The sequence below is a fragment of the Adiantum capillus-veneris genome, chromosome 4 (genome assembly GCF_014529385.1).
Source record: "Adiantum capillus-veneris isolate H3 chromosome 4, ASM1452938v2, whole genome shotgun sequence".
Classification (NCBI taxonomy): Eukaryota; Viridiplantae; Streptophyta; class Polypodiopsida; order Polypodiales; family Pteridaceae; genus Adiantum; species Adiantum capillus-veneris.
Window position 1 is genome coordinate 124,454,545 of NC_140934.1, and position 15,905 is coordinate 124,470,449.

General features: G+C 41.7%; 1 protein-coding gene across 1 annotated transcript; it reads right to left on the reverse strand.

Annotated features, from left to right (window-relative positions):
- Positions 1 to 7,389: 7,389 nt before the first annotated feature.
- Positions 7,390 to 10,689, reverse strand: LOC147459938 (pentatricopeptide repeat-containing protein At3g09040, mitochondrial-like). The gene has a single exon (XM_086511098.1). The coding sequence runs from the start codon at positions 10,112 to 10,114 to the stop codon at positions 7,637 to 7,639; it is 2,478 nt and encodes an 825-aa protein (XP_086367224.1). The 5' UTR covers positions 10,115 to 10,689; the 3' UTR covers positions 7,390 to 7,636.
- Positions 10,690 to 15,905: the final 5,216 nt, after the last annotated feature.

Consider the following 15,905-nt stretch of genomic DNA (forward strand, 5'->3'; position numbering starts at 1 on the left):
ACATAGGTTTACTCTTCAAATAAATTCCATAAATCACTCAAAGTAGAGAATAATTGAGGGTCCCTTCCCTCATGATTTTCCTACTTTTCTTTTTTCACATATATATTTTTAGTTGCCACCATGCATCCCATGTGTCCATTTTTCATAGGTTCCATGACTAGATAACCTATCTTCTTGTCCCACAAGTATATATCATGTTTAATACTTATCATGTACCATACATGTGTGCAAGCTCCTTGGCAAAATTAGGTCATGGTTGATGTATTGGGGGGCTCACTTGGAAGCTACAAAGGAAAAAGAATCAAATACTGACCCACTTCAAGCCTTATGAAGTGCTGTAAGGATAAATTTTTACTCGAATTTTGGTGCCCTCTTCTAATCTGAATCTGAAGATATGTCCAAAAGAGAAAATGTAGCTCGTGAGCTGAAGTATTTTTCATGATTTTTTCAAAATTTTTGGAGTCAAGGGCGATTTTACATGAATATTGTGGCCGACTTCAAAACTGCCACCTCATGCACCCAAAAGTCTTCCTATTTCTCTCACCCTTCCACACACTTACTCACTCATACACACTCATCCCTCTCCTTCCCACACTCAAACTTGCACATTTCATGACTCTTCTCACCTTCTTCACAATCCGCATTCCCTCTCTTCACCATAGCTTCCATGATATACACATATACTCTCATATATCTATACACCTACTTCCATATTCACATGTCCTCTTCACCATCATGAAAATTACAAAAAAACAAAAAATTTGATATGATTTATCTCTGCAAATGAAGGATTTTCAGCAAGAGGATCTTGAAGTCATCAAATGATGCAATGTCACCATCAGCCCGCGAGTCTCTCACATTGACGTTTCATCCACCGATGTCACTAGGTGAACTTACTCTCCGATTCCATCTATCCCCCTAATTTCCAATACCTTCTCAAGGCGTTTTACCATTATCATGAACCTTGTGTGCACCTCATTGTAACCATAATCACTAACCTACTAACACTAACCCTAATGACAGAAGCACCTCACTTCAAGTAAGTAGGGATAAGTGGTGGTAAAACTCTCTTTCTCCCTTTTTTTCCCTCTTCTTTTTCACTGACCATCATCAATAATGCTCTCTCTCTTGAACCCACATGCATGTGACTCAAGGAGATAAGATAGACCCACTCCATTTTGAAAATGAAAAAAAATGCTAAGCTCAATTTGTTAGCTTGTAATTTAGATTAGCCATAATCCAAATAAGTTATCTCCAACCTATAAATAGACTCCTTCCCTTCATTGTAAATAGACATAGATAGCATTCTAGCACTAGAGGTGTGAGGAGAGACTTGGTTGTAGATACTATAGTGTGAGATTCACACGTTAGTGCACTATAGCGTTGATGCTACAGTTTTCAAGTGAGAGAGTGTGAGAGTTTCACATCTCAAGCCACCATTGTACCTATTCTTATAGCCATCAATTAATTTGAGATCTTGGTGTTCTAAAGGTGTGACTTTGTCTCCAATTCATATTCCAGCCAGTTGTGCGATGCCAGTCAAAGGTTTGAGGTGATATGTATGCTGCAATATCTCATTTGAGCTTGTGAGATTAAGTGTTTTGGGTGCATTTCATTGCCTAATACTAGTTCATTGTAAGAGGTTTGAATGGTGAGAGGTCTCCCGCAACCTAAGATGATGTGTGTGGTGGCAAAGTGTTGAGCACGTGTTGGTGTAGAGTCCATGCAGGCTCTTTGACAGTGTAGCAAGGTGTGCTTTCACCTCTCGAATTGCAAGACAAATGTTTGAGCAACCTTACACTCCATTCTCTCAATGTCTCCTTTGCTCCTCCTCTATAGAATAGTGTATCTTGTTTGTGTGTGCTTTGCATGTCTCCCTTAGGTGTGGAGGACACTCTCTTGTGTCTTAGTTTGCATCCATAACTAGGTGGTGTCCTTTTCAAGTTGGGTTTGGCTAGGGATTTTTGCTTGGTTGTGTTTGTGTTGTGCCTTAGCTTCATTGAGCAGCACGTGAGCTGTGAAGGGTGTCTAGAGGCCGCTCTTCTTGTTGCCCGCCCCGGACTACCTCACTAGGTAAAGAGCACTGGCAAGCTGTGAAGCGGATACTTAGGTATCTAAAAGGGACAACAACAAATGCTTTGTATTTTGGAGCAACTGATATTTTTCTAGAAGGGTATGTTGATGCAGATATGGCAGGTGACAAAGATACTCGAAGGAGCACTACTGGCTATGTCTTCACGGTTGGAGGCACAACAGTAAGCTGGGCTTCAAAGCTGCAAAAAGTGGTCTCACTTTCTACGACGGAAGCAGAGTATGTAGCAATGAAGGAGGCAAGCAAGAAATTATGTGGCTTCACAGATTCTTGGAAGAGCTTGGATTCAAACAAGACAATTGTGTCTTGTACAGTGATAGCCAAAGTGCTATCCATCTTGCAAAGAACTCAGCCTTTCATTCAAGGACAAAGCACAATGAGGTGAGATATCACTTCATACGCACTCTTTTGGAAGAGGGACAACTAAAGCTAGGAAAGGTGCAATCAAGTGAAAATCCTGCAGACATGTTTACAAAGGTGGTCAATAAGGAGAAGTTGAGATTTTTCTCATTTTCAATTGGCATTCAAGGATAAGAAGCCAGGATGGAAAGCAATCACAGGTTTGGTTTGGAGATCAGTCTCCAAGTGGGAGATTGTTAAGTATGGAGCCTGATTTACCCCTTGTAATTTTCTGTATTAAAAACGCACATTTGTAAGGCAAACTTATGAGGAGAAGCCATTGTGCGTGAAGAAAAATCACTCGTCAGAAACCAAAATTTTCATGGCCATAATATTCCTTTTTGCTGAAATATTATGGCCGGATAGCGACCAAAAAGTGGTTGGAAAATGATCAGCCGGTTGGCCGGTAGCCGGTAGTCAATGACCGGTGGCCGAATTGGCGGACTTGTCTTCTCAAGGGCGGCCACACATGGGCGGATTGGAGGGTCCGATTTGGACTTATCTAGACAAGGGTGACTACACATGGTTGCCTCTCATGAGAGAGGGCAACCCTTTTGGTCTATAAAAGGAGGCCTCTTCTACACACAAAACCGGATTGTGAAGCATTGTGGTGCCAGGTGAAGTTGGTGTGAGGTGGTGAGAGTGAAGAAAGGCGGGACCTCTATTAAGGGTATAATCCCTTTGTAGCCTACTTCTTGTTTGAAGTACTGAAGCCATTAAGTGGCCGCTTTCTCGTGGATGTAGCCCACATTGGGTGAACCACGGATATCGTGTGTACTCTCTCTCTCTCTCTCTCTCTCTCTCTCTCTCTCTCTCTTGCGTGTGAAAATTATCTGTCTCTATTAAGTAATCTACTCAATTATATACTTAGCTACGTCATAATTCCTAACACAAACAGATGGCCAAAGTGAGATAGCCAATCTTACAATTCTTGATCTACTAAAGACTTATGTTACCAAAGTAGATCAATGCTCAGAATGGGAGAAGTACTTACCCATTAGAGTATGCGTACAATAATACTACCCATACTACTACGAGAAAGACACCTTTTGAGATCATAGAGGAAGGACCTAAAAGTCCCTTGCTACTTAAAGTACATGGGAAGATATTTGCTGCCAATGAGTATAATCCTGACCTACAAGAATCTTTCCAAAAGATTAAGGAGGCTATATCCATCTCTCAACAAAGGCAAAAATCTCCTACTGATAAGCACAAAAGGACCTTAACATTTTTCTAAAAATGATTGGGTCTTAATTAAGTTTCCCAAGGCTCGATTGAGGCAAACGACGTGCAAAATTCCTACGGGCCATCAAAAGTATTGTGCTAAACTAGCAAAAAGATACTATGATCCTTTTCAAATCTTGAAGCCAATCAAATGAGATGGATTATCAACTCAAGTTGCCCAGCCATTGGCTCGTACACAATGCTTTTCATGTGAGGCTACTAATCCCTACAAAGGAGCGCCACCAAAAGAACCAATTATTGAAGACCTCCTAGAAATCGAACAAGAAGAGGTGCTACAACCCGAATCTATCCTTCGGAATGAAGACAAGGTACTACGACATGGTAAGATTATCCGATGGTATCTTATTAAGTTCAAAAATTATCCTTTTGAAGATGCTAGATGGATGCAAGGAATACAACTTAAGGATAGTATGAACCTTGTCAACGCTTACAATGCTACATTAGAGTAAGCAATTGTACATGTTTCTTTTGAATGATCAATGTTTTTGTCTTATAAGACTAATTCTCTTTTTATTGTGCACAAATTTAAATAGTATGTATGCTTAGAATCATGTTTATGATGACGACGTCTCTCAAACACCAAGTAGAATTTGTCACTCTACTTTGAGAGAATGAAATGGACTCAAGAGCAAACATGCTTGCGGCAACTAAGTCTCGCAAGCCCCAAATGGATTAGTCATCCATCTTGGAATGATGTCGTGGGGTAAAAAGGGATCCTCTATCCACTAAGAAACATCAACTAATGACTAAGGCTTTATCTCTTCTACCTCATAGTCGAGGACGACTATGATTTCAAGAGAGAGGTAATTCCATAAAATCTAATATCTAACAAACCCAAATAATTTTCTCATATTAAATTGATCATTTAATGTGGGAGAATAAATGAGAGAACATAGATGTGTGCTTATGGATCTATCTCAACCACACGGGGCCAAGGTTAAAGGGGTCCAAATGAGAGATGGTATGTCAAAGAGCAAGCCTAGCTAATAGAGCTTAAAGACCTTAGGGTTAGATTCATTAAAGACCTCCAAAGATTAGTGTTAAAAGTCCTTAGACCGTAGGCAAGCTAGGGTTGTGCTTGAGGTGGGAACTTGGCCCAAGCCTGAGGTGCTTGTCGTGCTTGCTGACTAAGGTGCTTGAGGGGCTTAAGGTGTTTCCAGAGTCAACCACAATCCCTACTCATGGGAGGGCGAGCCCTTATTGTAGGGGCATGAGAGAGAACACACACACCCTCACACAAAGGCAAGCTTAGTCTAAAGAAGCAACAAGGACACATGTCAAGTTCCTCTCCATGTTGCCTTCATGGTGTTCCTAAAGCCTATTGGTTGGCCTCTCAAGGGGTCCAATGATAGTTTAGCTAATTAAATTGATTGTTTATGCATTTATCAAGTCCTCTCTCTCAAAGGGGAAAGGGGGACCTAATGCTAGCATGGTTGCTTGATATGCACTCTGTATGTGATTGGCTAAGCTTGTAGGGGTCCAACCAACTTGAAGGTTGAGCTACAATGAGGAGTCGACCAAGGAAGCTAGGGGTTTGCTTGTAGGGTTTACCCACCCCCCCCTCCCCCCCCCCCCCCCCCACACACACACACACACACACACACACACACACAAACACACTCTCTCATTGTGTGAAGTGCAAAGTGCAAGAGCTCCATCTCCTTCTCCAAGCTTGTTGAGAAGTTGAGAGCCTACACCAACAGTCTTGGCTATAGAATGCAAATCCAACCAAGAGCCATGCTTCAATGCTTAATCTTGCCATCTTCTTCATCATCATTATTATGCTATTATGCTATGCTATGCAAGAAGAGTGATGATAAGTGAGGAACTATCTCTTTCTCGTATGTTACTGCATCTTCCTCTTCTCTGCCTCATTCCCTGCTAGCTCTCTCCATCTTCAAAGGTGTTTGAGGCCTTGGGACTGAGGTCGGGGATGGTTAATGCTTTTACAAAGTTTTTGTTATGCTCATGATGCATGAAGATTTCCATATTCATTGCATCACCTAGGTCACAAGGAACATAAAGATTGTATTGTACCAAGTCTTTCTTGGTGGGAGAATCTATAATACAAAAGCCTATTGGAAGAGGGATCGGCTCCACATAAATCCGGTCCTCAACTATTGTCAAATTCTCTAGCTCTCTCTCTTGCAAAAGTCTTGTTCATGCCAAGTTAATTAAGTATAATGGTTATGTTGCTACCGCTAATGAAGTTCACCCTGTATGTTCTCAAAGTAGTCTCATGAAATTGCTCACTCTAATTCTCTTGATTCCACTATTCTCAAAGTTCATAGGCCATTTCGATTAGACACCAGCTCTTGCAGTAGAGGCTAGGCCACTGGCTGCAGATCCTCAGGCTCAGGGGTGAGTCCATTTAGGCTCTATGGTTGGGAAGTGAGCCTGATGTCCGCCCATTCCGTGTCTAGGACTCTACACCGATGGTGACTCTATCCGCAAACCCATACTAGTGGATATTGGAGACTTTGCAATTTTCAACAAACTCAAAATTTTTACTTGATCGGCGCGAGGTGGGGTACTACACGATGCTCTCATCAACTTCATATTGCTAGGGTAATGCGATGATGACGACGACGATGAAGATGCCACAGCTAATGCTGAAATCTACTAACCATGTCGATGGTAAGGGATTGCAACCAATCTTCTAGCCTCACCATACCACACCATTCTGCAGGAGTAGGTTCTTTCCGGTATCTCCTCACTGCAAGAGATCATCTAGCATTATCATTTTTTAGCTAGCTTTTTCTGTTTTCAGCTCGATAAACAACCATCGTTTTTGCGAATTCAGCCTCACACAACCAACATTTTTGAAATTCAGCCCTTGCATGCATTGGTGGTTGAAGATCAGCCTCGTAGAGCCGCCGCAATTGAAGATCTGCAGCAGAACACCTAGCGTTTTCAGATTCATCCATCATTATAGCAGATCTCAACCTCGACGGCAGTCGCTTATGCCACGCAAAAAAAGCGTCCCTAGTGCCAAAGCACCATTATTATTTTAAGGGAAAATTATCAAAATACCCCTCTAATTTGTGGAAATTCCCAAAATACCCCTCAAATTTCAAAAATTCCCAAAGTACCCCCATAATTTGTCATAAATTCCCAAAATGCCCTTCAAATTTTCCAAAATTCCCAAATTACCCCTGGTTGTGAGAGTAAATTTCTCCAAAAACAAAAAAATTTGTAGCTTTTCATAAGAAGAGTGATTGTCTACCATACAGGATGCTAAAACTAAAATTTGAGTCGGTTATGTAGACTTTGGAGATGAATTGCTTCATTATTTTTAGACATATTTCGCTTTTCTTTGCGAGGTAATTGGCGACTTATTACATGTAAGCACTCAAAAACCGATCTCAATTGTCAAACAAAAATAAAGATTAGAAAATCTTGAAGAATCCAACGAAAATAGATACAAGGGTATTTTGGGAATTTTTGAAATTTGAGGGGTATATTGGGAATTTCCACAAATTACAGGGGTATTTTGGTAATTTTCCCTTTTTTGTTTCTCATTCACTATTACAGGCTGAATTTTCTTTCTTTCCTGCCCATTACCACTCGGGCAGTAGAGCAGCTGGTTACAATCTCTCTCTCTCTCTCTCTCTCTCTCTCTCTCTCTCTCTCCCTCCAAAAGGAATCATCAATAACACAATTTACACAGTTTACATTCTCTATCGCAATGTTGACAACAAAGGATTTCATTGTGTAATTGCTCGATTCTACTTGATTTCTCAACTCATCTACATCTGCAGAACATGTAAAGTCGGAAAAAAACGTTGAAATACACAATTTGGTGTATACAAGATTGTAACATATACATGATTGTGATTGCTGTTAGTGAATGCTTTTATGAATGGTGAAATTCTAAGCACCTGCATGCATGTATGACATTTAGGTGTGCCACAAATCTTTTTTTTCACTCAAAAATTTAGTATGTTTAAAGGCCTCTTTTCCAAGTCCCACATTTCCCGAGTTCCTGCATGCACCCAACACAGCACGCCACATTACAAGGTTTGAAAAGTTCTTCATCATTGCTACTGCCTCATCTATTGCACCGGCACGGCTAAGGAGGTCGATAATGCAAGTATGATGCTTAAAAGATGGAGCAACACCATGGTGTTTCTGCATGTTCTCAACATAGGTTTGACTCTTGGTATATAGCGTTGTCCGACTGCATGCCGTGAGAACAACTAAATAAATGATAGTATCTGGTTTTATACCTTCTTCCAACATCCTATCAAAAATGCAAAAAACATTTTCATTGTCTCCACGCTGAATGTGGCCCATCATCAAAGCTGTCCACGATACTACGTCTCGTTCCGGCAGCTTCTCGAACACCTGCTGTGCTTTTGAGAGGGCACCGCATTTAGCATACATGTCCACTAGTGTATTGCCAACAAGAAGATCCTTGTCCAATAACCCCTGCCTCTGAATCTCTGCATGTATTTCCTCACCCTTGTCTAAGGCTCCCACACTGCCACAAGCTCTCAAGATAAGTGTGTACAAAACAGCATTCAGCGGGACACCCTCAAATCGCACCTTTTCAAAAAGCTTGAGCGCTTCTTCATGGAGCCCATGTTCGGTATAACCGGCAATCAGGGCAGAGCATCCCACCGCATCTTTGACTGGAAGCTTGTCAAAGACCTGCTGGGCTGAAACAAGCAAGCCCCACTTAGAATACATGTCCACCAAAGCATTGCCGATCCCGAGGTCTTTCTCCATAAGTCCCAGTCTTTCAATCTCACCATGCACGTCTTCACCACTAACTACAGCTCTTAAACTGCTGCAAGCTTTTACAATCCAATTATAGGCAATGGCATCAGGGGTTATACCCTCTCGTTGCATCTGCTCGTAGTACTTGAGTGCTGCCTCATTTTGCCCATGCTCTGCATAGCCGCTGACTAATGTTGTCCATGATACAACCGACCGCTCCGGAATCTTGTCAAAGACTTGCTGTGCTGATGTAAGCATATCACACTTGGCATACATATCAACCAAGGTATTTCCAACAACAGGATCCGTCTCTAGACCCTGCTTTCTTATCTCAGCATGTACTTCTAAGCCTTTTCCTGCAGCCTTTATGTTTCCACAAGCCTTAAGGGCACATATGAGTGTCACCATATTAGGGGCAGTGCCTGCATGTTGCATCTCATCATAAAGTTGAAGCGCCATTTCATTGTGTCCATGCTCAGCATATCCTGTGATTAATGCAGTCCATGAAACAACGGTCTGCATTCGAAGCTCATTAAAAATTTCATGCGCAATAGTAAGCATGCCACATTTGGCATACATATTAACAAGAGCATTGCCAAGGTTTTGATCCTTCAGCATTAAACCCTGTCTTATAATCTCTGCGTGTATTTCCCTGCCCTTGTCTATCAGACCCACTTTACTACAGGCTATTAAGATATAAATGTATGTGACGGCATTTGGGGAGACACCTGAAGCCTCCATCTGTTCAAAACAATCAAGCACTTCCATTACATGCCCTGCCTCTGCATATCCTGCAATTAATGCAGTCCAAGAGACCACATTTCGACCTGAAAGCTTGTCAAACACATTTTGAGCACTAGAGAGCAACCCACATTTGGAATACATATCTACCAAGGTGCTCCCAACAAGAAGGTCTTTCTCCAACAATCCCTGACTTTCAATCATGGTATGGATTGCACGACCTTTGCTTGAGGCAGCTATGCTGCTACAGGCTTTCAGAGTGCCGAGAAAAGTCACGGTATTTGGAACAAAGCCCTCAATTTGCATCTGTTCGAAGCATGTAAGTGCCTTTCCGGCATGGCCATGTGACCCATAACTCGCAATTAATGTATTCCACGAAACTTCATTGTGGATACTAAGCCTGTCAAACACCTCTTGTGCTTTGGTGAATGACCCTAATTTAGTATACATATCAATCACGGTGCTACCAAGGAAAGGGTTTGTACACAGTAACTCTCGCCGTTCAACCTCAGCATGAATGTTAAGGCCATCATCAACAGCTCTAATGCTGTTGCAGGCTTTAATGCTGCTGACATATGTAACATCATTGGGGGAAATATCTTCGAGTTGCATTTCCTCAAAGCACTTCAATGCTTTCTTGCCATGCCCATGTTCAGCATAGCCCCAAATTAATGAAGTCCACACCACCACATCTCGCACTGGGAGTCTGTTGAAAACTTGCAAAGCTTTGGTAAAGAGGCCACATTTAGCATACATATCAACCAAGGCACTACCGATGCAACGATCTCTTTCAAGGAAACCTGCTTGAGCAATTCGAACATGCACTTTGAGGCCCATTTTGATATCCTTCAGCTTTGCGCATGATAGCAACGAATTGATCAAAGTATCACCATCAATGAGTGCACACTCCTCCATTTTGAAGAAAAAGCGAGATAATGTTAACCACAGCCACTACGAATGCTGAAGCCAAATATGCTTCTGTGAAGCATCCACTTTAATAAGCGCCTAGAAACCTGACGCTGATGCATAATCCTGGTTCCGTGGATGTGTGATTAGCTATGTTGATAGATTGAGGGCTGAAGACTCTCATCAATAGCGATGTTCGTTATTGCCATAGCACAGGCACAGAAGCTTGCTGCGGAAAATTTGGGTCTTAGCCCACACAAGGGCGTGATCTTTACTGAAAAACTCACCGCAGATAACCTGAGACTTGGTTGTGATCTCGAGGTTTGATGTCGACATAATGAAACACAATCACAGATTAATGCAACCTTAGGATTCCACCCATTCTGAGGAAGCTCAGAAAGAAGGAGAGTATTTTCCATACCTTGGTTTCTGTTACCGAGAGGCAATGAAGATCTGCAATCGTGCGATGTCATCTTTTCTACGGAAGCTGTGCAGTCGTTAGCACCCAGCAAGTCCATCACGATCTAATTTAAAGACGAAAATCGGCCTATCCATCCCTCCGACTCCGAGTGAGGCAGCAGCAGCAGCTAAATTAAAATATGGGGAAATTACCAAAATACCCCTCTAATTTGAGGAAATTCCCAATATACCCCTCAAATTTCAAAAATTCCCAAAATGCCCCCGATATTTTGTCATAAATTCCCAAAATGCCCTTCAAATTTTCCAAAATTCCCAAAATACCCCTGGTTGTGAGACTAAATTTCTCGAAAAATAATTTTTTCTGTAGGTCTTCACAAGAAGAGTGATTGTCTATCGTACAAGATGCTAAAACTACAATTTGAATTGGTTACGTAGGCTTTGGAGATGATTTGCTTCATTATTTTTAGACATAATTTCCTTTTTTGCGATGGTAACCGGTGACAAATTACATGCTGAGCACTCAAAAACGAATCTCAATTGTCAAAAACGAATGAAGATTAGAAAATCTTGAACATTCCAACCAAAATAGATACAAGGGTATTTTGGGAATTTCCTCAAATTAGAGGGGTATTTTGGTAATTTTCCCAACAAAAAAATCAGCTCACAAATAATAGACAGAGAGAAAAAATTCGAAGAGAGAGAGAGAGAGAGAGAGAGAGAGAGAGAGAGAGAGAGAGAGAGAGAGAGAGAGAGAGATCCTCTCGTACACAACACTAATCTCTCGATAGGCATCCCCTGTTGTATGTCTATTGAATTGAAGATATGATAGTACAACTCTTCTCAGGGAGATGGAGCTCTGAGAGAGAGAGAGAGAGAGAGAGAGATAGCGAGAACAAGCAATAAGACCCTTACAATTGGCTATTTGTTAAATACACACATACCTCTATCCCTTAGAATAGAGAATGTGTGTGTTTAAACATATCAAATGTGCCAATTGTTCACACTTCTCTCTTCTAATGTCAGAGAATCTAGTATTTTCTTACAGATTCAGCAGTATTAATTTATGAAAGGAGAGATTTTTCCCTTAAGAGGATTCTTTAGAAGAGAGCTGTAAAGTGTGCTGAGCTAATTTCATTGCACATTTACACATTAGAACATTAAATTAAGTGCATAACTTGAAGAGAATAACACAATTAAAATTGACAAATTGTTGAGGACCGGATTTGCTTGGAATTCGTCTCCCCTCCAAAAGGACTTTGTATTACAATCCTCTCAAACAGAGCTTTAATTACAATACAAACTTACCTCTTGTGGAAGAAGATGATGCGTTTCATGATTCCATGGTGTAACCCTCCTTCCCAAGCCCTAAATACCCTAGCACGAGGAGAAAGAACTACGCGGAAAGAGGTAGATGAGGGTGACGATAAGTATTTCTTAAGCAAAGAAGCAATAATTTCTAGCATGCTTACTCCATGAGCAAGCATTAAACATCTCTAAAATAATAAATAAGAGGAAGAAGATGAAGTGCTTTCACTTGCTTGGATTTGCATCCATAGCCAAGCTGTTGAGCATAGAAACCTCCTCTTGAGCTCCCATGGAGAGAGACTTTATTTTTTACTAGGAGCACTTGAGAGTGTGAATGAAAAAACTAAGAGAGAGGAGTGCAAAAACCCCACGAGTCCCTCTTGCACACTTGCTTAATTTTCCAAATGGATGCCTATCACATGGTCTAATAAAAAGTAAACCTTCAAAATGTTGGGTTTCCAATCCCTTGCTCAATTTGGTGTCAACCCATGGGAACACTCCCTTTTGGAGCATGCAGATGAACTCCAACCATTTTTAGAAGTTTTGCATGGCTAAAGATCTTTTATATATTGTAAGGCTTCTTTTAAAAATATACACACAATACAGAATAGCGTGCTTTTTGCTTACTGTGTCGAATCTCTCTCTCTCTCTCTCTCTCTCTCTCTCTCTCTCTCTCTCTCTCTCTCTCTCTCTCTCTCTCTCTCTCTCTCTCTCTCTCTCTCTCTCTCTCTCTCGCATCACATAGGTCTCACAATGTCATGCAGAGTGCCGCTCTACAATCACCACCCGACCATCTCTATAAAAGGCCGTCTTTCCCTTCTCCCTTGCCGTCGTAATCTTTGGCATTACCTCTCTCATATGCGCAAGCTGTGAGAGAGTGAGATCATCACCGAGGAAAATACATGTCTTCTTGAGTAGGCCTCTTTTTCAAGAATTTCTTCTTCTCTTCCAAGAAGGGGAAGCGTAGTATGAGAGCTCTCTCTTTTGAAGATTCTCCCAGGCCATAACTCTTCTTGTCCACTCTCCATGCCTTCCACACAGACATGGGGCCAATATAGTGGACTATGTTATGTCACATCCGAGTTTTATTCCTTATATTCAGGATTTCATAGTGGGAGCCAAACCAATGGGCGTAGCAGTGGATCATTCTCTTTTGACATTTTCCGTTTCATTTCAGTATAGTATAGCCCAAACATCATGAGACAAGTCACATACCAGCTATACATTTACACTAGAGACTGACTCGGTTTATAGAGAGGAGATCTATAGCCGTCTATGCTAAGCTAGTCCTGGCCTCTCAGTGGAGGAGTGCACCACTTTACTGACTAAGACACTGCATGGTGCAACATCAAAGGCATACCCACACACTCACTCGGGTCGGAGGCGACATTCTGGGAGCATGCCCCAGAATAGTTGGTATGATGAGGAGTGCAGAGAGATGAGAGCCCAGCTCCAGAGAGATCTTCTTTTAGGAGTCGTCACTTATAGATAGTCTCAGATTGCTTTCCGGTGCCTTGTGCGACGGAAGAAACAAGCTTACTTGGCCCAGATGGAGCAAGACTTGTCATAATAACTAATATCTAATTCTCCTAAATGATTTTCTCATGTTAAACTGATCATTTCCTATGGGGAAGTACCAAGGGAGAAAAAGCTAGAATATTGGTTAGACTGGCAGACCGGTCACACTAGGGATCTAAAGGAGGGAAAATAGGGATCCAAAGGGGGGGCCATCTGCAAAAGATCAATGCGCAACAATGGGCTTCAAAGACCCTGAGGTTCAGCCCATTAAGACTTCCAAAATGCTAAGGTTTCAAAATTCAAAGGTTATGTTCAATGGTCAAACTCTAGGTAAATTGGATGCTTGTGGGAAGAGTCAAAAGTCTTCACACATCCCTATCTTGGAGGAGGCAAGCCCTTTTAGTAGGGGATGAGAGAGAAACACACACACACACACACACACTAGCAAGCTCCCTTTACACAAAGGGAATAGGGGACACATGTCAGCTCCCTAGCCCAGTTTCCCCCAAGGTGCATTCAAATCCTATTGGATGGCCATAGAGGTGGACCAATGAGAATTAGGCTAGAGTACATTTAGTTTAACTCATTAAAAAACACTTGTTAAAAGAACCAATAGAAATTAAGCTCTCTAGAAGACTATTGAACAGTCTCCCAAGGGGTCCAATCAACATTCAGCAACCCAATGGCTTGCCTGATTCCTATTGGCAAGAAGACTAAGGGGTCCAATGAGAGTTTAATTGCATTAATTAAATACCTAAAGCTCTCACAAAAGGGGAAAGGGGGACACATGTCACAAGGCTATCACTTACGCTTCTTAATTATCATGGGCTAAGCTTTGCAGGGTCCAATAGGATGCCAACATGAGTAAAATGCAATAGCGGTCGACCAAGAGAGGGAGGGGGCTTATTTTTGCAAGGCATTATCACACACACACTCACACAATCTCATGTGTGGAGTAAAGAAGACTATCTCCTTCTCAAGCTTTAATGGAAAGCTCATCATCTACTCCAAGCTTGTGAGAAGGGAGGCCTACACCAACAACTCTTGGCTTTGTGATGAAAATTCAACCAAGAGCCAAGCTCCAATGCATGCTCATCTCCTCTACCATGCTAATTACTAAGTTATGCTAAGCTAGTATGAGTGATTATGCGTGGACACATACTTTTTTCTTGTAAGAATACTCCTTCCTCTCGATCTACTCTCATACCCCGCTAGCTCTCACCATCTTCGAGGTGTGTGAGGTCTTGGGTCTGAGACCGTGAGGGAATTGAGGTTGTGTTTTATAAGTGTGAGCTTGGTGCTTGAAGCTTCCATCTTCATTGCACCAGCAAGTTATTGAAGGAACACAAAGTATTGTATTGTAAAATGTCTCCCTTGATGGGGGAAACCTATAATACAAAGCCTCTTGGAGGGGGGACCGGCTCCATGTAAATCCTGTCCTCAACTATTGTCAATAGCTTAATTTCTCTCTCTTTTTGAAGTATTGTTCAGGCCTATCTAACTAGGTGTTATGCTTTTGTTGCTCTCTCCATCCAAGCACTCTTGCTATGCTCATTAGGAATCTATTCTAATGAAATGCTCATTATGTCTATGCTATTTTCCGCTACACACAAGTTACTAGACCATTAAATGTTTCATTGGTATTAGATCACAAGGTTTCTCTTTTCTTTCTCAAGAAGGGAGGTTCTCAAGCTAACTATAAATGATTGGTATTATTAATTGCAATTGAGTAAGTAGAATAGGGATTTTTTCAACCTTGTAGTGCACCTGATTCATACAGATAACGGGGCATCACAATCGAGGGCTATGGTCTTAATAGTGGAGTCCTACGGGGCTTGCCTATGGCTTAACTACTATTGAGCTATTAGAATCTTGAGAAGAGCCAGTACTGTTTTGATGTTGAAAGACCCTCTCTTCTATTCCTTGCAATAATGATATTCGAGCCACGGGTACAAGAGCTTGAGTGCTTTTCTAAAGGGGTTAAGAGGAGTAGCAACTAGGGCTTGAAGTGCCAAAGTACACCAAAATTTTACACTTAAAAGTTGTTAGAATGGATGACAATAGTAAAGAGAGTGAAATTAATGTTGATAGCTTTGATTTTGCTAATGAACAGGTTACTAATGATGCCCCTCTGCTTGTTAACTAACTTTGTAGTAGGCTTCAACAAGCCATGGGCAATCCATCCCTCCAAAGTGAAGTGCAACGGCAGCTACGTGCTCATGGGATTATCCAAACTCCCCACCAAGAACAGAGAGTACCTAGGAATCCTCCTTGTGAGACTTCCAAAAGAGGCCTTTCTCCGATAAGGGAAGAAGAAGAGGATCCGTACGAAGGACTCAAAAATCTACTACTTGACGACACATCTCCTTCCCAAAGGAGAACTCAAGTTTCGATGGTGGAGCCCCCACCAAAAGAGCGAGAAAAAAGTGAGTCTTCTGCCACCTCGACGAAGATGGCTCCATGAAGACGGCAGGCAAAACGCTCTCCATCACCCCTAAACGGAGAAGATGATCGCACACTTCTCCACACTATAATTCAAAGAGGGATGACAGAAAAC